Source organism: Puntigrus tetrazona, chromosome 24 (assembly GCF_018831695.1).
Source record: "Puntigrus tetrazona isolate hp1 chromosome 24, ASM1883169v1, whole genome shotgun sequence".
Classification (NCBI taxonomy): Eukaryota; Metazoa; Chordata; class Actinopteri; order Cypriniformes; family Cyprinidae; genus Puntigrus; species Puntigrus tetrazona.
In genome coordinates this window covers 430,575-454,455 of record NC_056722.1, presented here as the reverse complement: position 1 = coordinate 454,455, position 23,881 = coordinate 430,575, and the positions used below count along the sequence as shown (strand labels likewise).

Sequence of the window (23,881 nt, the reverse complement as noted above, 5' to 3'; positions counted from 1 at the left end):
CCGTTTTTGAATCTTTTAAGAGTGTGCGTGGGATGGTTACTAGGTTTAAGGGATTGGAGTAAAGCGTGTGAATGAAATGATTTTGATTCTTATGTTCATGTGCAGGGGTGGTTGTAGCAGTGGATGAAAGCACAGCCTTCTCCTGGCCCACCTGTAGCCGGTGTGAGAGCTGCCGCTTAGAGACTCGAGAACAACAGTAAGTCCAGAGTTCACCCGGACCGGTTCTAAGTCCCAACCAGACCAGAAACCCTACAGCATCTGTGTTAAGGAAGGTCTGACAGATTAACGTCGGTTCTAGAGAACTAATGCCTACAGACCTTATTAAAGAAGCATCACAGCTGCGCATTCATCTTGTAAAATGAAGTGTTTATTGAGCCCCGAATGCTTTCTTTATTAAGAGGCAAGTCGGAAAATTGAGTGCTTTATAGGGGACGTGTTTGTGGCATTTTATTTTCTTCTCGAGGCCACAAAAACAGACTCGGAGGAAGTGTTCACACACTGAAGATTTCCTCGCCCTTGGGCCGTCTAGAAGGGTTTTTCATTAAGGGAACAGATTTGGAGAAATTCAGCGTTACGTCACTCACCGATGGATGCTCTGCAGTGAACGGGTGCCGCAAACAGCCGATAAAAACATCACAGTAATCCATACCGCTCCGGTACATCAGCTAACATTTTATGAGGTGAAAAGCTGCATGTTTAAAACAAACAAATCAATCAATCTGACGTTTTAACTTCAAACCCTTGCTTCCAGCTTAAATGAGCCATCTGTCTGTAATATAGCTGCTTTTGTTGGAAAAAGTCGAGTCGGGATAGAAACAGGCAGAGACCAAGCACCGCATGCAAGCAGAAACCGTCCAAAACAGTTCTGAACAAATATGTTATGTTTTAACGTGCGAGGACAACACTGGGGAAAGCGCTTTTATGAATTATGGCCCGCTTAAGCTGAAGACGACTGTTTAAGTGATGCATTTTTGCAGCTTTTCGCTTCACAAGATGCTAATTGATGTCTCGGGAGTGGTGTGGATTACTTTTATGCTTTTATCAGCCGCATGGGCTCTCGTTCTGACGGCACCCATTCACCGCAGAGGATCTAGAAATGTGTCCGATTGTTGAAGTGAAACGCTGTTGCCCGTCACCTTCAAAAACAGACGTTCCTATAATTAAAACGGTAGAATATGATGCTGGCCACAAGAACGCATGAAACAAAATGTCAACAAAATTGTTGACCCGTATGTGTTCCATTTCGTTGTGTTTAATCACAACCCACCACATGGCTAAACTGTTTTCACGTTCTTGTGTAAGAATAAAGCTGAAGTGATGAATCACGGTGCCTTTGAGCCCTCAAACCGAAAAAGACACAACAAACACTTGACAAACAGCTAGAAAAGTCGCGTGTGTGTCTGTGTGCTGGTTTCTAGGAGAGGATTCGTCTGCTTAGCGTGTGGAGCGGTGATGGATGAACCCACCACGAAGATGCAGCTGGAGGTGTTTCTGAGCTGCTCTTCACTGAGCCGCTGCACCGTCAAAATCAAGGTGAGACGCTTTTAGCTGCTGTTCGATATTCCCACTGTCAGCAAAAACACGTTGCAGTCATATATATGTAAAAATAATTGCCTGCTGTTCGATATTTGACTATTCTTATTATAAAGCAGATCAAAAAATATGCATAAACTTTTTTTTTTTTAAATAGAATGATTTAAATGTGGCACAGCTTAAATAACCTCCAACCTGATTTTTTTTTTTTTTTTTTTTAATTAAGCTGTTATAGACCAATCGGTTGATTTTTAATAAAATAAATGCGGCACAGCAGGCTTTTTTGAATGGCATTATTAGGCCATTTTTGTCATCAGATCCTGATTTTAAGTTAAACTCAGTACAGCAGGCGTTTTTTGTGCTATGTGAATACTTTACGGTTTAAATAATTAACATTTGATTTGAATCATATCAGGTTTTCATTACCGTTACAGAAAAATCAGGTCCAGGTTTACAGAAAAAGCATAAAGCAAATAGTATAATATATACATAATTTATACAGTAATTAGCCTTAATTTATGACATTAGCTTTTGACTGCTGTTAAAATAGTCTATTTTGTAAAAAAATAACAAATTACAGCACACCTACTATAAGAAATAAGGCAAAGTACAGCGTTTTTATGATATAAAAAACATTTACAGTTTACGTAATTTGCATTCATTTAAATGTTATTTTGAAATCCAGACTATTAACTACGACTATTACTCAATTTGCTACTTATTAATAATCAGTAATGTAGTTGTTAAGTTTAGGTATCAGATAGGATTACTTATGTAGGATATGGTCATGCAGATATGTGCTTTTTAAGTACTAATAAGCAACTAGTTAGTAATGAGAATTAGTCTAGTTTGGCACCACTACACATTTTTAGTACTTATTTTGCACATGATGATATTATGATTTTTTGTTTTTCACATTATCATGTCATATTTATCATCATAAAATCCTATTAAAAGAAAATATATATTTCGGGCTGATATATAGGACCTAGAGCACGACATAGACCTTCAGGTTTTGTGTTTCTTTTCTTTTAATTTTTCTTTCTTGAAAACAAACCCCAAGACATCGGTATCTGCATCTCACATGACATTAAAATGACGATCATAAACACTCAAGAAAGTGAAGCTATAGCATGATTTTATCACTCGTGCAGAAAGGCATGTTTTTCATCTAGCGTTTATCTTCTTTTTCTGTTCGATTTCCTGGAAATGTCAGCGAAAGTGGAGGGTCACATATTATGGAACAGATTTAACAAGATATCTCCGATACGTTATCAGAAAAGAGCTTCACCAAGAGAACCAGAAAAAAAGTTTGTGACCACTGAGTAAAACGATGAGGCATGAAATGGAAAGTTTATATGTTCTGATCTTAAATAAACTCAATGTAATGTTTATCAAAAAAAATAATCAACGCTAGTCTTAGTCTTAGTTTTTGTGCTATTTTGGTCTTTTATTGTTATTTTGACTTGTTTCTTAAGCGCAAAATCTCTCGGTATTAAGTGTACATTAATAAAAATGTACTTAATACTAAGCCATTTTCATAACGCTTTAAGTTTTAACTGCAAAAGAAGCCTGTAACATTATTTTGCCTAATGCTGTCAAGCGAAAATGTCTCAAGATGCTTGATTAGACGAGGTCAGACAGGGTTGATTTCCTAAGGCCTTCAGAGTCTAAAATGATTTCCAGGGTTGTCTGTGAGTTATGTTAATGTTTCATACAGTTTTTTTTCATAACCCCGCCACATCGTATGAATCGGACGACGGTACTGATGCGTTCATGTGTTCCAGTTGCAGCAAAAGACCATTCGATCTCTTTTAAACTCATCAAGCTGCGCTGAGGTAAGTTTTTCTCCTATCCGTGTGAAAGCGTCGGCCATTTCTGTTTTTAACGCACAGCTAAGTGTCTGCTTGTTGTTTTCTGACAGGGTTACGGTGTGGAAAATGTGCTTGGGTCGGAGATCGGTCCTCTCTGCGTCTTGGTCCACGTGGTCGACGGAGGTCCCAGCGCCTGGATGGGTTTGGAGGAGTGTGACCTGCGCTGACTAGCGCGCTTATCTGTTCGTGTCGTGGTTTAATAACAACAATTAGTCAACGCTAGTCTTGCCTTGGTTGCAGACGTATGTGAATTGAACCAAAAAAGTGTATAGTTCTGGAATAACTGGAGTGCGACTGTTAAGAAAACCAGAACTAATGATATTAGCATGAAAGATGCTCATGGGATGCCCAGCATCAGCTGATCTTTGTGATGTCAATCAAATGATAGTGTCTGCATTACGGTGCTGTTTAAGTTCAATTATTTGTACGTTGTTGCTCTCTATGACCGCTGAGCGCATGCGTTCGCTATAAATAAAAGATTTATGCCACCAAATAACTGATCAAGTTGTTTTCATGATGAATCAGTATTAGTCTCTAATAGCTAGTGTTCAAACTATTGACTTTATTTATAATTTTCAATGCATTAACAACAGCAATAAAAACTAATATGTCCTATGAATTCATTATTATTATTCATTTAAGCCACTGAAATGAATCTGCAACGCCTGTAAACTAGGATCAAGTGCTTCTCCTTTTGTAGTCGCATGCGGAGACCATTGTTTTTCTTTCTTAAAAGCTGCACGAATTTGTCTTAAACTTTTAAGCTTTGTTTTGAAATACACGTAGCCCTTATTTAAAAGCGAAACCAGCATCTTCTGAATTTACCTAAAACTCGCTCTGGTTAACTTTTAAAACTGAAACTGCTGTTTCTTGCAACCCGCCTGACTTTTAAGTAAAAAAAAAATCTCCGTAGTCGCGATCCAGTCGAGCTGATTGACAGCTACACCTTTCTGCAGACCACGCCCCCTCTGACCACGCCCCCCTCCCCTGCACACATGCGAGTTCACATGGATCTTTTTTGAAAATATCACGTCGTTTTATTATACATTTGTACACACTGTACAATTTGAAACATGCTCTGGCATTAATACGAAGTTTTTGGGAATTATAAAACAGGTACCATAAAAACATATATGAAGTTTTTTCTGTAATAATTTAGAATACAAAAACATTCACAAAAATAATCACGACGACACCCGCGCGGTGCCAAAGTCCATCATCCGATGTGTAACTTAACGCACGTCTGCTACAGAAGAACACAGTCATTCAAGTTCACTGAGGTATGTTTTTGGCAAGGTTTTTGGGGAGCGCTCGCTCTTTCCCCCGACGTGCGTCACCGGCTGTCAACAGCCGCGCGCGCCGCAGTCCCAAACGAAGCGTCCGGCATGTGTTTGAAGAAGTTTCTGAGGCTGCTGAGTTCTCTAGTCAGCTGATCGATGGTTTTGTGCAGGCGCTCGTTCTCGGCGCTCAGCTCGATCATCTTCTGCTGCATCTCCAAGTTGCGCTGCTTCGCCTTGTCCCTGCTTTTACGCACGGCGATGTTGTTCCTCTCGCGCCGCTGCCGATACTCCGGACTGTGCCTGTCGACCGACTTCTTGCCCTTCTCCTTTCCCATCCGCCTGTGGGTGACGGGCTCCGGCTCGGGTGTGGTGGGGGGTGTCGGCTGGCCCGTGTGCATGAGGCTCACCGCCGTCTGCGCGCACTCGATCTGAGATGGCAAGGAAGAGGACATCTCGCTGTCGCTCCAGTCCGCCTCCTTCTTGATCGGTGCGCAAAACGCGCCCTTGTGGTGCTGCAGCCTCTCCGCGCTCTTCTGCGCAAAAGCGCTCGGCAGGTAAAGGTCTGGCTTTTCTTGCTTCACGGTGTTGTTGAACAAGTCTGCAAAGAGCTCGTCGTTGCAGATCTCCAGAGGGACCGTGGACATGGACTCGATGTAGGCGCTGAAGTCGATGGCGCTCTCATCGTCGTAGATGGCAGGCGCGTTGCTGAGCTCCATCATGCTGCTGCTGCTGTTATTGTTGTTGTTGTCCTCGGACATGCCATGCTCTCCCCCGGATTTGACACCCGGCATGACCTTATTGTCATAGAAGTTGGCGGGCTCCATGGCCCAGCTCATGTTGCATGGTGGCGTTACGCACTGCGAGTCCAGGTTGTATATGTCAGACATGGACGCAGCGAAACTCAAACTCAATCTCAATTAGCGGATCCCTTCGGCGGTCCTCAAAAAGCGCAACTTTTCACGCGCAACCGCAAGACTGTCTCGCGCAACCGAGCGCGTATCTCCAAAAGCCTGGCTGTCTCTCGGGCAGGTGTTAAAGTCCTCGTAGCTTGTCTATCGAGGCTGTGCCGTCCTCGTGCATTAAGTACGAGCTCTCGGCTTGCGTCACGGCTTCGCCGCCCCCTTCCAGAAGCCAGTGAATGTCCAGAGTCGGTCACATGTTCCGCCTGTGCTCCTATTTGAGGAGACTCGGGTGTGCATGAACGCCTACCAGCAACTTTTAAGAACAGCCTGTCAGAACTTCACGCTGTAGGACGCGAGGACGCGTTTGAATGCGTGTGCATGTGTGAAACAACCCAGCAGCGAGAGAAAGTTCATTTAATGCGCCATTTATACACGCATTAATAATCATAAAAAATAGGGTTGATTTAAATGGGAAAGAAAGGCTGGTTCGTTCGCGTTTATTGTTATATATTATATAATCATTATGGATTTTCTCATTAATAATAAATAATAATAATAATAATAATAATAATAACTACAACAACAATCAAGTTTTGGTTATTTATTTAGTGTTATTATTACCTCAAGTTGAATGCTTGGTGTGCGGAAAGAAGGATGAGTGAGTGAAAATTAACAAATAAATTTGAATAAATAAATTTGAATAAACACATTAGAAGTAAGTTTATTTCGTTCGTATTTAACGTTGTTGAAGTTTTTTATTATTATTATTTTGTCGGATTTGAAGGCATATTTAGATGCATAGGCTATATATGAGTAGAAAAAGAGCTCATTAATATACTAAAACAAATATATCGATTCATTATTATTATTATTACTATAATTCTTTTCATTACCGTTATTATTTTGTATTATTAGTAGTAACTGACTGTTTATTGTGAAGTCGGATATATAGCCTACATTACTATATTTATTATCCACTATCTATTTACATCCGTGTGTTTGAGAAGCACACTGAACGTACAAATTCAATACAGGGTATAAATTGAAACGAGAGTCAAATTAAAGCACGAAAGCCATTTGTTGTTAATGTTACATATAAGCAATGCAAACTAAAATGTGTTTTATTTCCCCGTCTTATGATTGCGTCGGTAAATAATGCTCATTAATGGGGCCAAAATGTCATTCAGAGTTTTCTGATGATGGCTCGGTTGTTTTATGGCTCTTCATTTTGTCCACACGGACATCTAGTGGATGTCAGGGGGATCGCCTCTGTTTATTCCGCGCTGGTGTGCTTTCCCGCGAAAACTTCGGGCGATACCAAACAGCTGATGGGATTCGTTTTTGTCACCCGTCGTAAAATCGTCAGGCTTCCATTAAGAGCGTTTGGAGAAGGGTTTATTGTAATTTTAAGTATAATTAATTGCAATTTAATGGCTTGATCTGAGAAATGGCGAGTTTTATATGATTTAAGCACATACGCGTCTCACGTCTCCCCCTCTCGACTGATGGCGAGGAGCTTGTTGTTGGTTGGTCAAAATTTCCCCGCGAAATTTACGTCACGGGCAGTTTCGCGCCACCGTTCACTTCGGCAGGGAAGCAGTGCGCACGGTGAGTGTTGTATTTTTTTATAAACTAATTGTATTTGAAAGGAAACGCAGTCACGGTAGCCTAAAAAACTGATCGTGGTCAGTCGGACCTTTACGTAGTGCGTTGTAGTTGAAAATATTAGTTGTTCTGTATTCTAGTTAAAAGGTTATGTTTTTCATTGTTGTGACTGATGCAGCATGCGTCCATCCTCATTCCCGATACCAAACTCAAAGCTACTGCACGTCCATGCTAACTTCATAATAAAACTCAATTTATTATTTTCAAATGTTTTCAAATTAGATAAACTAATTAGAGTTTGTTAAGAAATGTTGTTATCTGGACAGACAGTTATTGTATTCTCTGGGCCTCTTCATACAAGCATTCACCTCATTTTGCCAAACTAAACATTATTCTTCCGGTTGCTTTTAGCTAGATATGTTTACTAATGAGTGTTTAGTGATGCATTGCCGTAATTTCTAATTTCTTTCTTTCTGGAAAAAATAGTCCTGATGTCATAATATAATAGTAACTTTTATAATATAACATTATTATGAGACGTTATAACAACTTAAGTCGTGAGTTATTAATATGTGATAAATGAGGAATGAAGTTTGATATATGTTGAAATAGTTTGTGTATGAAATCTTGTATTAGTGCACTAATTATTTTTGTAATGTTGTTAGTAATACACAATTTCAAGCCTAATATAAATGTAACCTGTTAATGTAGTGAATAATATTTATTGTTTTGTAATATGAAATTTAATTTTGCTTCCAGTTCACTCATTTTAAGACTCAACCTTTCAGTTTTGAGTCGAGATGTCTTCACCATCAAGCCGTAAGAGAGACCCCCAACGCGTGAGTTGCACGTATTTCTTTTTTCTTTTTCTAATCCATCCATGTTTTTTGACATGCGAAGGGTTTCTGTGTGTGTCCGCAGCCGCGAGCGAGGACCCTCTCTCCCCCCCGTCCCAGCGGTCGAGGGCCCACGACACTTCCACAGAGCTTCAGCCCATGCCCACGTCTCCGGCCATGGACCCGGCCGCTCACGACACCTCTCTGTTCTCCAGCCCTGTGGCCCCGCGCTCTGGTGCGGCCCGTGCATCTTACTCGCACTGAATCGAATCGTATCGTATCGTATCGTTTATGCAGCTGCTTTGAACATCGAGATGTGTGTTTCCTCCAGTCCTGCAGAGCGAGATCGACGCGAGCTCCCCTCTGATGTACGGCACCCCCAGCTCCAGGGTGGAAGGGACGCCCCGCAGCGGCATACTGCTGGGACCCGCGCGCCAGCGGGCCGACCTGGGATCGGTCCGAAAGCTCCGCAGGTCGACATGCACTCGGAACCGGTGAGCCAAAGTTTCCGTTTTGAAAAAATTTAATCTTTGCGTTTGACTCTTTATGTATACAGTATGTATGTACTGTGAAAATATTTCAATGTATATTTTTACGACTATTTGTTTTGGAAGTGGCAATTTTTTGGTGATCTGCTATTTACACTAAGTGAAAATAGATTATTTTTTTTTTTTTTAGCATAGGTGCTATTTAGACTAAGTGCATATAGCAAGGGATTCTATGTACACTAATTGAAAATAGCAGCATTATTTAAGTGCATTTTTCTGCTATATTTACTTATTTCAAGTATATATATATATAAGTATATGCACCTCAGTACTGATATATACATTATAAATATGTATATATATACACACACACACATATATATATATATATATATATATATATATATATATATATATATATATATGTATATATATATATATATATATATATATATATATATATATATATATATATATATATATATATATATATATATACACACATATATATATATATATATATATATACACACATATATATATATATATATATATATATATATATATATATATATATATATATATATATATATATATATATATATATATATATATGTGTGTGTGTATATATGGTGGATTAATTAATAGTACATTGACCGAATTTATTAATAATAAAATGTTTCCAATCTTTCGCCTTTCAGCCGTCTGGAGACGCGGTGGCCGGCAGCGAGCAGCAGGGTGCAGGACAGAGACTGGTGATCTGGGGGACGGATGTCAACGTGGGAACCTGCAAGGAGAAGTTTCAGGTGTGATTGCGGTCTCTACACACAAAGCCGGTCTTCCGTGACAAAATGATCATTAATTAAAAATCCACGGTGTTCTTTTTGCAGCGCTTCCTCCAGCAGTTCACAGACCCCAACTCCAGGGAGGAGGAGAACGCTGGTCTGGACCTGAATGAGCCGCTTTATATGCAGAAACTGGACGAGGTGAGAAGTGCAGCGCTGACTAGAAAGGCATGAGCGCATGTTTAGCCATGCAGAAGCCTTAATATCCAGTTCTTGTTTAATAACGTCGCTGCTTTGTGTGTGTGTGTGTGTGTGTGTGTTTCAGATCAGTGTTGTTGGAGAGCCGGTGCTGAATGTGAACTGCAGTCATGTTCAGACGTTTGATGCTGATCTCTACCGTCAGCTGATCTGTTATCCTCAGGTGAGAGCGATGAGCCTAGCAATAATAAACAACTTCTCCTTCCTACCCATAGTTTTTAAATAATTACTTTTCACTATTTTGTTAAAAAGATGTGAAAGCGTAAAGAGAGAAATTCTGTTGGATCTAAAAAATCACTATATAGGAGTGATTTCTGAAGGATCATGTGACTGAAAAAAATTGATATTTCCCAATTTTAGTTTTTTTTTTAATCAAATGAATGGTTTTCACTTTAAAGCGTTATTGAAAGTCTCGCTTTTCTCCTCGCAGGAAGTCATCCCCACTTTACGATATGGCCACAACGAGCTCTTCTTCGATCGTTTCCCAGACTCCGTGTTGGAGCACCAGATTCAAGTGCGCCCCTACAGCGCCCTGAAAACCAGAAACATGCGTGCGCTCAACCCTGAAGGTGAGCATCAGGACCGCGCGCTGCTCACCGATACGTGTCTGCAGCCGTCACATCGACTCGTCTCTTTCAGACATCGACCAGCTCATCACTATCAGTGGGATGGTGATCCGCACGTCTCAGCTGATCCCCGAGATGCAGGAGGCGTTCTTCCGCTGTCAGGTGTGTGCGTTTAACACGCGTGTGGAGGTGGACCGCGGACGCATCGCTGAACCTGCCGTCTGCCGCAACTGCAACACCACCCACAGCATGGCGCTGGTGCATAACCGCTCGGTGTTCTCTGACAAACAGATGGTGGGTTATTTAAATTTGTTTATATTTTAAAGTATTATTCTTATTTTTCTTTTTAACATTTCTTTATTATTATTGTTGTTTTATTTATTTTTATTTATTTTTTTTTGCATTCTCTTTTAATTTATTTCTTTTTTTAATATTTTCTTTTTTTTTTTATTGAATGTATTTATTTTACAATCTTTTTTTTTTTTTTTTTTTTTTTTTTTTTGTGTCTGTCTTTTGTCCTGACAGATAAAACTGCAGGAGTCTCCAGAGGATATGCCGGCGGGTCAGACGCCACACACCACAGTCATCTATGCACACAATGACTTGGTTGACAAAGTGCAACCTGGAGACAGAGTAAACATCACTGGTAATGCGATCTGTTGTCATTGAGACTTTATGTGGCTTTATATAATAGCCAATCCTGTTTTGGTCCTTCCTTTCTTTATTTTCCGAACAATGCCTGTGTTGTAGCTTCCTCAAAGTTATGGAATAGTGGATACATAGCATACATAATAGCAGAAACATGAAATATTGGAGTCTTTTTTGTACTTGAATTTTTAATAAAGAGTACTTTTCTATAGAAACTTCAAACTAAGATTACATTAAAAAAATTGGTCAAAATTCATTGGTTTTCTATTATAAATTGTAGAATATTGTGTTGTGCAATTGTATTTAATGTTAATTATTGTATATATTTTAAATATTGTATTTTTGTAGGTTATAAATTATTATTAATATGCATTAAATATATAATATATATTGTATATCTTATTTTTACTTTTGGCCATTATTGTAGTGTCATTTAATATATTTTACCTTAGTTAAAAAATACTTATATCATAAGTAATAATAATACATAATGTTAGTAATATTCTAGTATTTGTTATTGTAATTTTGTTATGCTATATATACTATAATCAAAGCTTTGATATTGTTCAAACTGTTTTTTTAAATGTATTATAGTATAACTGGTATTGTGAAATTCTGACCAGCATGTCTGTTATTCTCATCAGGCATTTACAGAGCCGCCCCCATGCGTCTGAACCCACGACAGAGCCAGGTGAAGTCTGTGTACAAGACCCACATCGACGCCATCCACTTCAGGAAGACGGATGAGAAGCGTCTTCACGGACTGGATGAGGACGGCGAGCAGAAACTCTTCACCAAAGAACGGGTGGCGGTGCTCAAAGAACTAGCGGCTAAACCAGACGCCTTCATTTAGCGCTTGTCCTCCGCGCTGGCGCCTGTAGCATCTACGAACACGAGGACATCAAGAAGGTGAGTTTTAAATGGCTTGCGCTTTCTTTCTGCTTGAAAAATGAAGCTGTGTTTTGCTCTCCTTCAAAGCATCCTGTGTGGCTTTCTTCTTTCAGACGAGTTATATTAGAAACTGTCCAGACCGAACAGTTGTTTGTCGTTTACTCTTCTGAAGACGTTAAAGTCAAAAATTACATTTGAAATACAGATATTTATCTTTTCTTCATCTTATAAAGCGCTACAGGACTCCTTTTATTCCTCCCTGGAGCTCTGTCAGGCCTGTTTTATTATGTTTGTTCGCACTTTATTTTTAACGTGTTTTGGACCGTTAAAGGGAAACACCCGCCGCACGCGATCATAGAGCTTAGAAGTGCCAGGACGTTGTTTAACTCCAATTAGATTTGTCTGAAAGAAGAAAGTCACACGTGCTTCAAAGGTGAGTAAACGGCATCGCTTTTAATTTTTGGTTGAACTTTTAAGTCGTGTTTTTCTTGGAGCAAATGCAATTCACAGAATGTGAGTTTTAGCAGCGTTGGGCATGATGATTAAAAAAACAAGTAGTTATAGTATATAGTTATAGTATACCATATACTTCCCACAAGTAACTGAGTTAGTAACTGACCTGCATCATTATAAAAGTAACTAATTACAGGCAGTAACTATTTAGGTCAAATAACACTAAATAGAATACATTTATTACAAAACATTATACACATCTACACTATTTTCATGTGTCTGTGGGACAGTGTCAGAGACACCTAATTCAATGTGATATTGTAAATATAAACGTTTTACTAACACCTTGGGAATAGAATCAAAGTAGTATTTTATTTATTTTACAGCATTTAGCAATATTATGGTCGTTTTAAGACCATTTTATGCCACTGAATATATAATTGTAATATAACTGCATAATATTTGCAAAAAGATCCACACACTTTCAACATTTTGACAACAAACATTTAATTCTTAAAAATATTTAGGTATTTCCATATCATGGAAGCTATCAAAATATTAGATACCCTAAAAAAAACTTGGATAAATTGTAGATACACTTTTTCTTAGAAGTAGAAAAAGACAAATGCAATTTTTTTTTTTTTTTTTTTTTGCACACTTTTGCTGAAAAACACAATATTGTATTCACAAATGCACAGATCCTAAACAAGGCCATATCATATTTTGTATGCTTTTAAACCATTTTAACTAGCGCCATGACACATTATGTACGAGAAGCTGCAAAAGACAAAGTCTTTATAGAAAGTTTATATAGAAATATAATGGGCAAATATATTGCGTCACCAAAAATATTGAGGTCATGTCAGCGATATATTACATATAACACCTTCACACAAGCTTATGGTACGTTAAATACAGGTGCATTACACGGCCTTTAATAAATTATAGCAACGCTACAGTTTATTGTCTGTAACATTAACAAGTAATTTGTTTGATTTAAAATAACCCCATCGCTGGTTAACAGAATGCTTTTTTTTTCTCTTCCCTTTCAGGGCATCCTGTTGCAGTTATTTGGCGGGACCCGCAAGGACTTCACTCAGACGGGCCGAGGAAACTTCAGAGCCGAGGTCAACATCCTGCTTTGCGGCGATCCGGTACCAGTAAATCCCAGCTGCTTCAGTACGTGTTTAACCTGGTTCCTCGCGGCCAGTACACGTCTGGGAAAGGATCCAGCGCTGTGGGTCTCACAGCATACGTGATGAAGGACCCGGAAACCCGACAGCTGGTTCTGCAGACGGGAGCGCTCGTGCTGAGCGACAACGGCATCTGCTGCATCGACGAGTTCGATAAGATGAGCGACAGCACGCGCTCCGTGCTGCACGAGGTCATGGAGCAGCAAACGCTGTCTATTGCTAAGGTGAGGGCGGTCACTGTGATGAGCGATTGGTCGGAGGGACTGGTGATTAATGCAGGTTGTTTGCGTGTCGTAGGCTGGAATCATCTGCCAGCTTAATGCTCGGACGTCCATCCTCGCCGCAGCCAATCCGGTGGAGTCCCAGTGGAACCCCAAGAAGACCACCATAGAAAACATCCAGCTGCCTCACACACTTCTGTCCAGGTATGAGATTTACCGCCCAACATCCATGATGTGATGGGTTTCTCACGGAAAAGTGGGAAAGGATGTTAAACTAGCACAATTTATTTTGCATTAGATCTGTGTGGCAGCAGCAAAATGTTACATTCGCTGCTTAAATATTAAACGCTTGCCAAGCTAATTGCAGACACAAAACTTCTCATTTAAATGACTAAACCTGATACAGGATGAATAAATAAGACATGAAAACAAGAATACAAATCACAAACACTCCACAAAATTACTGAAACTTAAAAATTAAAATGTAAAATTAAAAAATAGATATGCATGTGTATATATTTGTGTATATATTTAAGAGAAACATGCTTATACACAAGTGAGTGCTGTCAATCGTTATTAATATTTATTTAATATTATTTTTGTCTTTTGATAACGTCTGTCTCAATCTCTAAATTAGCACTATATCATAATATCAGTCAGGTTTTTTTTTTCTCTCTTTCTCTCTCTCTATCTATCTATCTATCTATCTATCTCTCTGTCTCTCTTGATACTCTCTCCTCCTCTCTCTCTCTCTCTGTCTCTCTCTCTATCTCTCTCTCTGTCTCTCTCTCTCTCTCTCTCTCTCCTCTCCATTCTCTCTCTCTGTCTGCTGCTCTCTCTTTGTATTTTAGGATTCTTTCTCTCTGAACTCTCTCTCTCACATTCAAATAAAAATATACCAACAGCATTTTATTCTTTACTGTCACTTTTGATACTGTCATTTAATCCTTTTAATCCTTTTTTTTTTTTTGTAGTGTTAGCAATAAGTCCTCTCAGAACAGGAGAAATTTATATTAAAATAATAAAATTGATGAGGTGTACACTAAACCTAGAGAGGCTTATTGCAGACAGTAAATGGGGTCAATTTTGACTTTAATGATGTCAGTTTGGTTTAAAAGTGTTAACATCCAAATGTTAAAATACTTTTTGATTTTTAGTTGAACATTTCTGTTATTTTTTTATTTTGTTCTTAGGTTTGATTTGATCTTCCTGATGCTGGACCCTCAGGATGAGGCGTATGACAGGCGTCTAGCTCATCACCTCGTGTCTCTGTATTATCAGAGTGAGGAGCAGATTGAAGAGGAGTATCTGGACATGGCCGTGTTGAAGGACTACATTGCTTTCGCTCGGACGTCTGTGCATCCCAGACTCAGCGAGGAAGCTAGTCAGGCCCTTATTGAGGTATATAAGCAGTATATATCAGTGTTCCTGTAGTATGATTTATAACGCGTTTACAATATGAAATGAATTGTAATTTTGTCCCTTGCAGGCCTATGTAGACATGCGTAAGATCGGCAGCGGCAGAGGGATGGTGTCTGCGTGCCCCGTCAGCTGGAGTCTCTCATCAGACTGGCTGGAAGCTCACGCTAAAGTCGTTTCTCAAACAAGGTGGAGTCCATCGGCGTGGAGGAGGCCAGAGACTGCACAGAGAAGCCTGAAACAGTCTGCTACTGATCCCAGAACAGGATTCGTGGATATATCCATCCTCACCACAGGTAGGCTTTAGAGTAGTGCTACCAAGCAGTTAATCGCATCCAGAGTACAAGTTTTTGTGTGTAAATATTTTTAAAATATATACTGAAACTTTGTATAGATACGTACATATACATTATATAGTACATACAACACACACACACATATATATATATATATATATATATATATATATATATATATATATATATATATATATATATATATATATATAGATATATAGATATATAGATATATATATATAGATATAGATAGATAGATGTATAGATATAGATATATATCAAAAAAGAAAAGTATTAAAACAACAATGATGGAGGAAAGATTTTGTAAAATGTTACATAATTTCAAATTGCATTTATTAGTAATTGAGGTTGTTTCTTAAATATGAATTGTATTTTTAATAAAATGCAATTAAAAAAAATATATATATATAAAAAAAAAAAAAAAAAAAAAAAAAAAATATATATATATATATATATATATATATATATATATATATATTAAAGCTACAGTATTCAGTTTGACTTTTTCATAATCATAAATTTCTCAAATATTTAAAATTGTTATATTTTTAAATGAAAAAAAACTAAGTTGTAATGTTATTCTTATATAAAATACACAAATGATTTTTAACTAGTACCAATGGCGTATGCAGATGGTTATGAAAATATGAATGGTTGCACAGACCTCTCAAAAAAACGTATCTTAAATGAGCGTAGTAATCGATTGTAATTTAAAGTATATTCAGTACTTTTATTTATTGTTAGTTTTTTTATTTCGACTTTTACAAACTTATCTCTTTAACCTTAACTAGTACCTGTGGATGTTGTTTGTGTGAAGAGAGTGAAGAGAGATCTGAGGGTTTTGGTTGTTTCTGGACAGGGATGAGTGCTACAGCTCATAGCGTAAAGAGAAGTGGCCCAGGCTCTGAAGAAACTCATCCAATCAAAGGAAAAACGCCAGCCATGAAGTACCAGCAGCTGTTTGATGATCTCCGTGGCCAGTCAGAAGCGGTGCGCGTTTTCCTCAAGCACTTTAATAATGCATAAACTACATGCATGTTTTGAATTTATGTGAACTACAAGCCTGAAGCCCAATCTTAACTCAAACGTTCTCTTGCTGTTTTCAGGCCATCACAAAGGACATGTTTGATGAGGCCCTCAGAGCACTCGCCGATGAAGATTATCTGACCGTCACAGGAAAGACCGTTCGGCTTCTGTGAACGCTCTCCACGCCTCGCCGCCGCTTCCTCTTTCCTTACTTGCTTTATCCTGTTCTGTTTCTGCAGAGCCGTATTGTTAATAGTGATATGTATGGACAATTTCTGGTTGCAATAAATATTTTGTTGTTCAAGAAGAAGGCTTTGACCGTGTATAGCTGACATTTACATAAACATGAAAAGCATCTATTTGCTGATCTGAATCAATCACAAGGTGCTGGTTAAAACTTCAGAGGATGATTTAAACAAGGTGCAAGAACAAACAAATTAGTGGACAAATGTGTATATAAAAACATTTGCTGAAATGTATGGTCTCACAGGAACTAGAGCTTCTGATGTATTAAGTGAATACTTGCGCAATAGAACAAAAAAAATACAGAACAGTAGAGGAAACCATTTTTATATAACGGGTAATTTTATTAAAGTAGACTGAGAAACGTCAATATTTGCTAAAGCTCTCTGATGTGGTGATTTCTCACTAAAAAGTTGTTTATTAAAGGATAATGTCTTATATGATGTGTTTTTATTAAGTGTACTACATTGGGGCTAAAAAGTGAAATTGAGAACAAAGTAAAAAAAATTGCCAATGTTTTAACTGCATCGCCTAAAACGTATTTACGTCGTCCTTGAATTGCATCTTCTAAAGAAGAAATTATCGTCAAGCTCAAGAGTAAAAAAATACATACATAAAAAAATACATTAATAATTTTGCAGTGGAGCCACGCCCCTCCTTCGCTTCCTCCAGCGCTGTGCGTCATTAGTCACATGACGCGTCGACGTCACGCTTTCGTACGCTTTTGGATTCGGGCAGAAGAAGATGGCGGCCTCCTCAGGTTTGTCTCACAATCTCCTCAATCCTCGCGGTCCTCCGCGCCCGTAATTTAACAGCAGAAGCGCCGAGTCAGTGCCTCGCGACCCGATAGAGACTATCCCAGAGGTTTACCGTTATCAAACCCCTTAATTTGCTTCGCCTAACAGATCTGTGTGCAGTTTGAACTGTGTGTGTGTGTGTTAGCATGGAGCTAACGGCCCTCGGATAGATCTTTAGTTTAAAAATAGCATCGCGTTTATTTTTTTGTTAACGGCTAATCGATATTATAGAGACGCTTCAGATGTAATTGTGCACTTATATAGCAGTGAGGCATGGATTAAATGCTGTATTGCAGTTGGGCGGGTGTTTCGGTGCAAATATGAGGCGAGGCGGAGCATTGACGCGTGCTGCTGCTGGCTCCGTTCAGTGTCATGACAAACGGGCCTTTAACTGCTGTTTGTCTGTCTTAATAGCACCCGATGAGGTTGTTACTTCCTCATAATATCATTTAAACTATTGAAAGATAATAGTCTTTGGAGAAGTGCGTTGAGGTCGTGCAATACGGATACATAGCTGCATAACAACACTCGTTTTAGTGCAACGCTATTTCATAACAGAAATGCATGACGTTTAGAGTTCGTGAGGATTTGATTCATACATGTGAACTCGTGGAGACTTTCAAACCCGATAAAGATTAAACCATTTTAAGAAATTCATTGTGAATGTTTAATGCGAATTACAGCACGGCGCTAGACCGCGCAACCCATGTTCAGATCAAATAAGAGTTTATAGGCTATATGTGCGAAACGGTCTACAGATTATTACATTTGGACATTTGCTTATCTATGATCGGATATACGAATTGTTAGGAGTGCGTGTGTTTGCGTTTTGTTATGAAATGTTTACATAATGCAATCAAAGGCCAATCTTTGATCAGAAATATGTTGAGTTGTTCAGGCTTGAGATTTTGAGGAAGCCAGAAACCCTGATAGAGCAACACGGGTGTCATTTCCTAAATTATTCAGTCCTTCTTTTAGACGCTCACCTGAACTTGCGAATCTTGTCCTTCAACTTTCTCAACCCTGGAGTATCTGTGAAAACACTTAGTGATACTCGGTGTTGAAATGCACAGATTACCAACGTTTCATGTTTAAAGTTGTACAGATTGCGTGCGCTTAAATATTACGGATTCCTACATTTTATAATTTATTCTCTTGGCTAGGTTTTATTAAATTACTTGTGAAGTTGTACCTTACTTTTTTTTCCCTTCGCAATTACAATAGAGTAACTTGTGTTGGTTTCATGTGAAGTAACGTTTAAACGAAGCATTTAAACCACCTCAAATAATAGGGAAAAGATTTAAACAGATGTTGCGTTCACGTTAAATTAAATGCTTGTGGTCGTTATGAAATTAGGTGATACTGATAAGAATTAAGAGTTCCTGTATTTCAGTTTAAATCTGCTTATTTGCTCTGTTATTGTAAAACTGGAAAATTAAATTGAGTTTTGATCATTCGCATTTCCAGGGAAGGGTCGTGAAAATAAATAAATAACTATATAAAGTATATTTTTCTAGTTCTGTTTTGATGTTAAATATTTAATAATGTGAATTCATTGATCAAATGGTGTGGCAATTTAAATCATAAATGTATAAGGAGAGGGAAAAGTGTATTTTTTTATGGTGTCCCAATCATTTTGAATCAACTTTTGGTCCTTTTGCTTTTCGCTTACATAGTCTTGCGGTGGGACAAATTAATTTAAGATCGTAAATATTCCATGAAGTAAAGCTTAATAAAAACTGCACGCGTAATATCGAAGCAAAAATTATTACGCTTCTTCATCTAGTTTAATTCCGACATGTCAAACTGACCGGCTCTTTACAGAAATGGATCGTTTTTTTTTTGTATTCTTGCAGGAGTTAAAGTCCTCGTAATTTCGTTTGTTGGAAGAGCTGGAGGAAGGACAGAAGGGTGTCGGTGATGGGACAGTGAGCTGGGGTCTGGAGGATGACGAGGATATGACTCTCACGGTGGGCCGGGCATGATCATCGGACCTGCGCGAAATCGTCTGCTGTTTAAAAGTTTAATGTAGCAGTTAAGTGACAGAACTGATGACTCATGAGAAGACGGTGACACATCCTTCACGTGATGTGTTAAGAAATGCTTTGTGGCGTTCGGGCTGTTTTGATAGCACGGCTGGAAGCCTTGTCATGTCATTCAGCGTGACACACTGCTGGTGATGTAGACCAAAGATAAAGATACATGCTATTAAAGCAGTAATGCGGCACAAACTTCCTTCAGTGATTTATTATATATATATATATATATTTGGCAACTGATTCTTTATTGGTCTGGAAATAAGAATCACCCAAAGGTCTTTAGCATATATTAGGATTTGTTTTATTTGCTTAATGGGTAAATTGAAACCTTCCATGAAACCTAGGTCATATTTCAGCCCCCAAATTATTCAAATTATTATTTGCATAAAGACTATGACTATTTTATGTTTGCAATGAATTCAGATAAGCCCTACTGTTTGCAATAAAGCTGAATTCATTGTTTCCAGGCAGGATGGGATTTTTTTGGAGTAAATTTTGGGAGCAAAGGCGCTTGAAATCGTGCGAATATGCAAATGATATGAACAGTGCTAAAGTTGACTCTTTAATGTAATTAATCAGCTTTCTTAGTTTGAATTAAGGGGGTGAAAAATTACCTTCACATTTTTTCTTCGTTAGGCTGTCCGTAATAATAGTGCTGATCTACAGGCCAAGATAATTCTACCTTTTAGTTGGTTTGTTTTTCAGAGAGCTTTTAACCTAGTTGTTTGCTAAACAGAAGTGGTTCGGTTTTCTTGAGCATTCAAAACATTCAGCTAGCCAAAAAAATTGTGTATAGATAATATCGGTAAAATCCTTTCTCTTTTACACATCATTTTAATGAAAAAAATGACAGGTTTTCTGCAGGTCATGCGTTTTAGTTTGCCCTTCCAAAAAAGTACATTCATAAACTTCTACCGTTTAATCTTGCATTCACTGCAGAAATGCAAATATAATAGAAATATCTAAATATCCTAAATTCTCTGCCATTTGCTTGAGATGCAAAATGATATCTAAAAATAAAATTTGAAAAAAAAGTCTTGTTTTCTGAGAAATTAAACAAGATTAAGTTCATGCATAAAACATGAACAGATACTTGTTTTCACTTTGCTTCGTTCAAACTCACTTTGATTTTGATCTGTTTCTGAGACGACTACGACGACTTAAATCATCTTGCTTCTTGAGAAAGTTTTTCGATTTTATATTTGTATTCGAAATCAACATACTGAGAGCTACTGAGGACGAGTTACGCATTTTTGCAGGTGCAGTAGAAGTTATAGTTATTTCCATATTTTAGTTGCGGCGGTATGTTCAAGCCTTAAGCGACTCGTTTCTAAATTGGATTAAAAAGCAATCGATCCGTTGGAAGTTGTAGTTTTATACTTTCTCATTTTGTGCTTCTTAGACTTTTGGAATAAATTGGCGAAGTCTGTTCCTGTACATTTTATTCTGTAAAGATGAGTTACTTTTGAGTTAAGTGTGTTTCCATCTGTAGTCTATTATTTTTCTTTGTTAGCATAAAGAATACTATGTTTTTGGGATTTTTTTAGTTTTTTTTTTTTTTAGATGCGTAGGTCTGTTCTCTTTGATGAATTGATGTTCATTATCCTCTCACTTTCATGTTCCACTTGTCATTTCGGCTTTAATCTTTGACTTTTTTTTCTCATTTCTCAGACTAATTACGAAAACAGGATATACAGCCTGAAAGTGGAGTGCGGACCTAAATATCCCGAAGTACCACCGACTGTTAGATTTGTAACAAAAATTAGCATGAATGGAATAAACAATTCCAATGGGATGGTAAGTTGAATCATCTTTTTTTGTGTGTGAGATGATTTAGCTGCGAACTGTTAGAAATGTGTGACGTTGCAGTTTTTCATAGCGATGCAGAACAGAGGCGCTCGAGTCACATCCGTACCGCAGAGGAGGGACGCTTTTCTCTCTGCCTAAGCAGAAACGATAACGAATGTCAAACGCATCTAACGAGATTCAGCTGGATGCAAAATACAAAAGGGGCCGTAGTAAATTAAACGCTTTATTACTTTACAGAGGGTTGTTATATCGTTAAATCCTCACTTGTGTCTGTTTTCTTAATGGTTGGTTGAAATAGTCGGATTTAGAATTTTTTTTGCTGTTTGCTTAAGATTAACTAAATCCTAGACTTTTTTTTAAGCTAATTGGAGAAAGCAAACAGCGGGAAATGCGGTAAGCTGTGCCTCTTTTAGTCAAGTTAAGGTGTAATACAGCTAATTGTGCATAAGAATCTCTGCCTTCGACTAAAACGAGAAGGAAGCTTTTGTAATTTGACTTCTCAAAAACATGGTGCAGTGACATCTTACCCCAAGTTCAGACGGAGAACTGTCACGCCGTGCGCAAATAAAGATTCGGTTTCTTGTTTTTTGTCACTAGATAAATGACACCTCTTACCCTAAACTCTGCAGTAACGATTATAAAGCCCCATCGTCTGGAAATTTGAGGTCTAGTTGATATCACAGGATGCTTTTATGATGATGACTTTAATTGACTTTTGTAGTTTAGGCTGTTAAGCGTTTTTGTGCCGTTTAGCTAGTTGGCACGCGTCAACGAGAAAATCACATCGGCGAGTTCCAGGTTCGAGTTTAGCCGTTTCGCCGGCATAATTTGATTAGCATAGAAAGTGGTTTTGACTCATCCCTCAGTTTTTATGCAGAGATCACGCTTGGAGTAAAACACCACTTTTGTGAGTGAATCAAGCTAGTTTGAAAACAGAACTGTAAAACTGGTGCTTTTCAGCTGGGGTGGCAGTTTTTTGTTTTTAGCCAAATGAGATTTTGATTATGTGTTACCAATATAATAATGAGTTTCCAACCAACAAGTACAATGTTTAAGTCTTCTGACTGTACTTTTAACCCTCGTGGTGTGATGGATTTTTCTTCCCTAAAATGCTAGATAATGTTATTCCCTTGGACTAAAATTGAGTGGCTTTGCACAGGGAATAACTGAATGCACGTACCTCGGCTTAACAAAAAAAATTAATAATAGGTTTGGTGATTAGTATAATGCAGTTTATTTTCAAAAGGCTAACCGTTTTTGATCAGGAACAACAAATCAATTTTTTTTTTTAAATACATCATGTGGGTTAAAATATTACAATCTGTATGTAACTACACCCGCAATTTCTTCCCTTTGATTTTAAGGAATGACTTGAAATTGTATTACGAATTTATCCAAAATATTAGTTTAATAAATCGTGCACATTCTTGATTTAATATAGCTCAGTTCTGGAGGACTCTTGCGGTGTTTAAAGACATGTGAGGCTGTTACTGAAATCATGTAACTCATTTCAGCATGTCCCCCCCCCTCCCTGTCTCTCTGTCTCTTCTTTTGTTTCAGGTGGATGCACGTAGCATACCAATTCTAGCAAAATGGCAAAACTCATATAGCATTAAAGTCGTTCTTCAAGAGCTAAGGCGTCTTATGATGTCCAAAGAGAATATGAAGCTTCCTCAACCACCGGAAGGACAGACATACAGCAATTAATTGTAAATGATTGTTATGACCCTCTGTCTTAAACCTTACTCTCTTAGAAATGTCTTGTAAATCATCAGAAAAAGAAAAAAAAAACAAAACCAATATCGCTCACTCCACGCTCAAACAGCCTCCTCTGCGGGAGCACGATTGGACATTTCTAATAGTTTAGCTTGAGAAACAAAGAAAGGCAACGCCTATATTGTGTGGCACTATGTTCAATTCTGTTTTAAAGTTACGAGTGCACAAATCTCTCTCTTCCAGTAACATTTACATCGACCACGAGCTTTATGACGATGAGCTGAATCCAGTCAGCATAGACACAGAAAGAAGGCATGCTAGGTGAGGTTTATGCAGATCTCTTCATTTTAAGTTAAAATAACAGGACACCAAAACATCAAAAAAAAAAAAAAAACACAAAAAAAAAATTAGGATGCATATACAACGGCATGCTTATAAAACAGAAAAAAAGAGAAAAAAAAAAGTAAAAAGCAGCTGAGTAAATTGTAAGTTAACTGAACTTTTTTTTGTGTGTGTATCTGAACCCCTCACTGACAATAACGTTAAGGGTCCTAAAAAGCGTGCCTGTAGTCTACTAGTAATATCGCGAAAGGGATGGGAGCGGTTCTGAACTTTCTCTTGTTTCGTTTTTATTTTTAATGTCTGTGTTTGACACGATCGCAGTGTGTTTCAGCGCGTTGTAGCGGATGCTCTGTTCTGTTCTGAAATCAAAACCCGTGCGCGAGGACCTGTCGGGTGCATTAAAATACGCCTCTCCAACCTGCTGTCAGACTCAGTTTGTATACGAGTCCATCACACGCCGCAGAAATACGCTGAGATGTTACTGTACGAATAAAACAGCAAACCCTTGCCATTCAGGGACCGGATCCAGAGAGCGTCCGACTCGCTTAAATGACACAGCCTTATTTTTACAGTGATAGATTTATTTTCTACATCGATCCTACCGGTTAACGCTCACATCGATCTCATATCACCGCGGTGT

The 23,881-nt window shown here is 38.2% G+C and overlaps 3 protein-coding genes and 1 pseudogene across 3 annotated transcripts in view; 3 read left to right on the top strand and 1 right to left on the bottom strand.

Annotated features, from left to right (window-relative positions):
- LOC122330171 (DNA repair-scaffolding protein-like) overlaps window positions 1–4,576 on the top strand; it is a 40,400-nt gene extending 35,824 nt beyond the window's left edge. The window contains 4 exon segments of the mRNA XM_043227032.1: window positions 106–196; window positions 1,419–1,533; window positions 3,321–3,371; window positions 3,458–4,576. Coding sequence (XP_043082967.1) covers window positions 106–196; window positions 1,419–1,533; window positions 3,321–3,371; window positions 3,458–3,574 — 374 coding nt within the window. The 3' untranslated portion in view covers window positions 3,575–4,576.
- Window positions 4,422–5,760, bottom strand: LOC122329390 (CCAAT/enhancer-binding protein delta-like). Its single transcript, XM_043225580.1, has one exon. It carries the CDS (start codon window positions 5,572–5,574, stop codon window positions 4,741–4,743), a length of 834 nt encoding a protein of 277 aa, XP_043081515.1. The 5' UTR covers window positions 5,575–5,760; the 3' UTR covers window positions 4,422–4,740.
- Window positions 5,761–6,734: 974 nt separating this feature from the next.
- Window positions 6,735–16,602, top strand: LOC122329389 (annotated as a pseudogene).
- Window positions 16,603–19,209: 2,607 nt separating this feature from the next.
- Window positions 19,210–23,425, top strand: LOC122330170 (ubiquitin-conjugating enzyme E2 variant 2-like; the record flags this gene model as incomplete). The annotated part of the gene is made up of 3 exons (XM_043227031.1): window positions 19,210–19,305; window positions 21,028–21,171; window positions 22,744–23,425. Coding segments are annotated over 3 exons (387 nt in total), but the record flags the coding sequence as incomplete, so codon positions are not given.
- Between the last annotated feature and the right edge of the window lie 456 nt (window positions 23,426–23,881).

Bases quoted from the DNA above. Each gene is read 5' to 3' on its own strand.
- LOC122329390 (XM_043225580.1), bottom strand. From the start codon at position 5,574: ATGTCTGACATATACAACCTGGACTCGCAGTGCGTAACGCCACCATGC.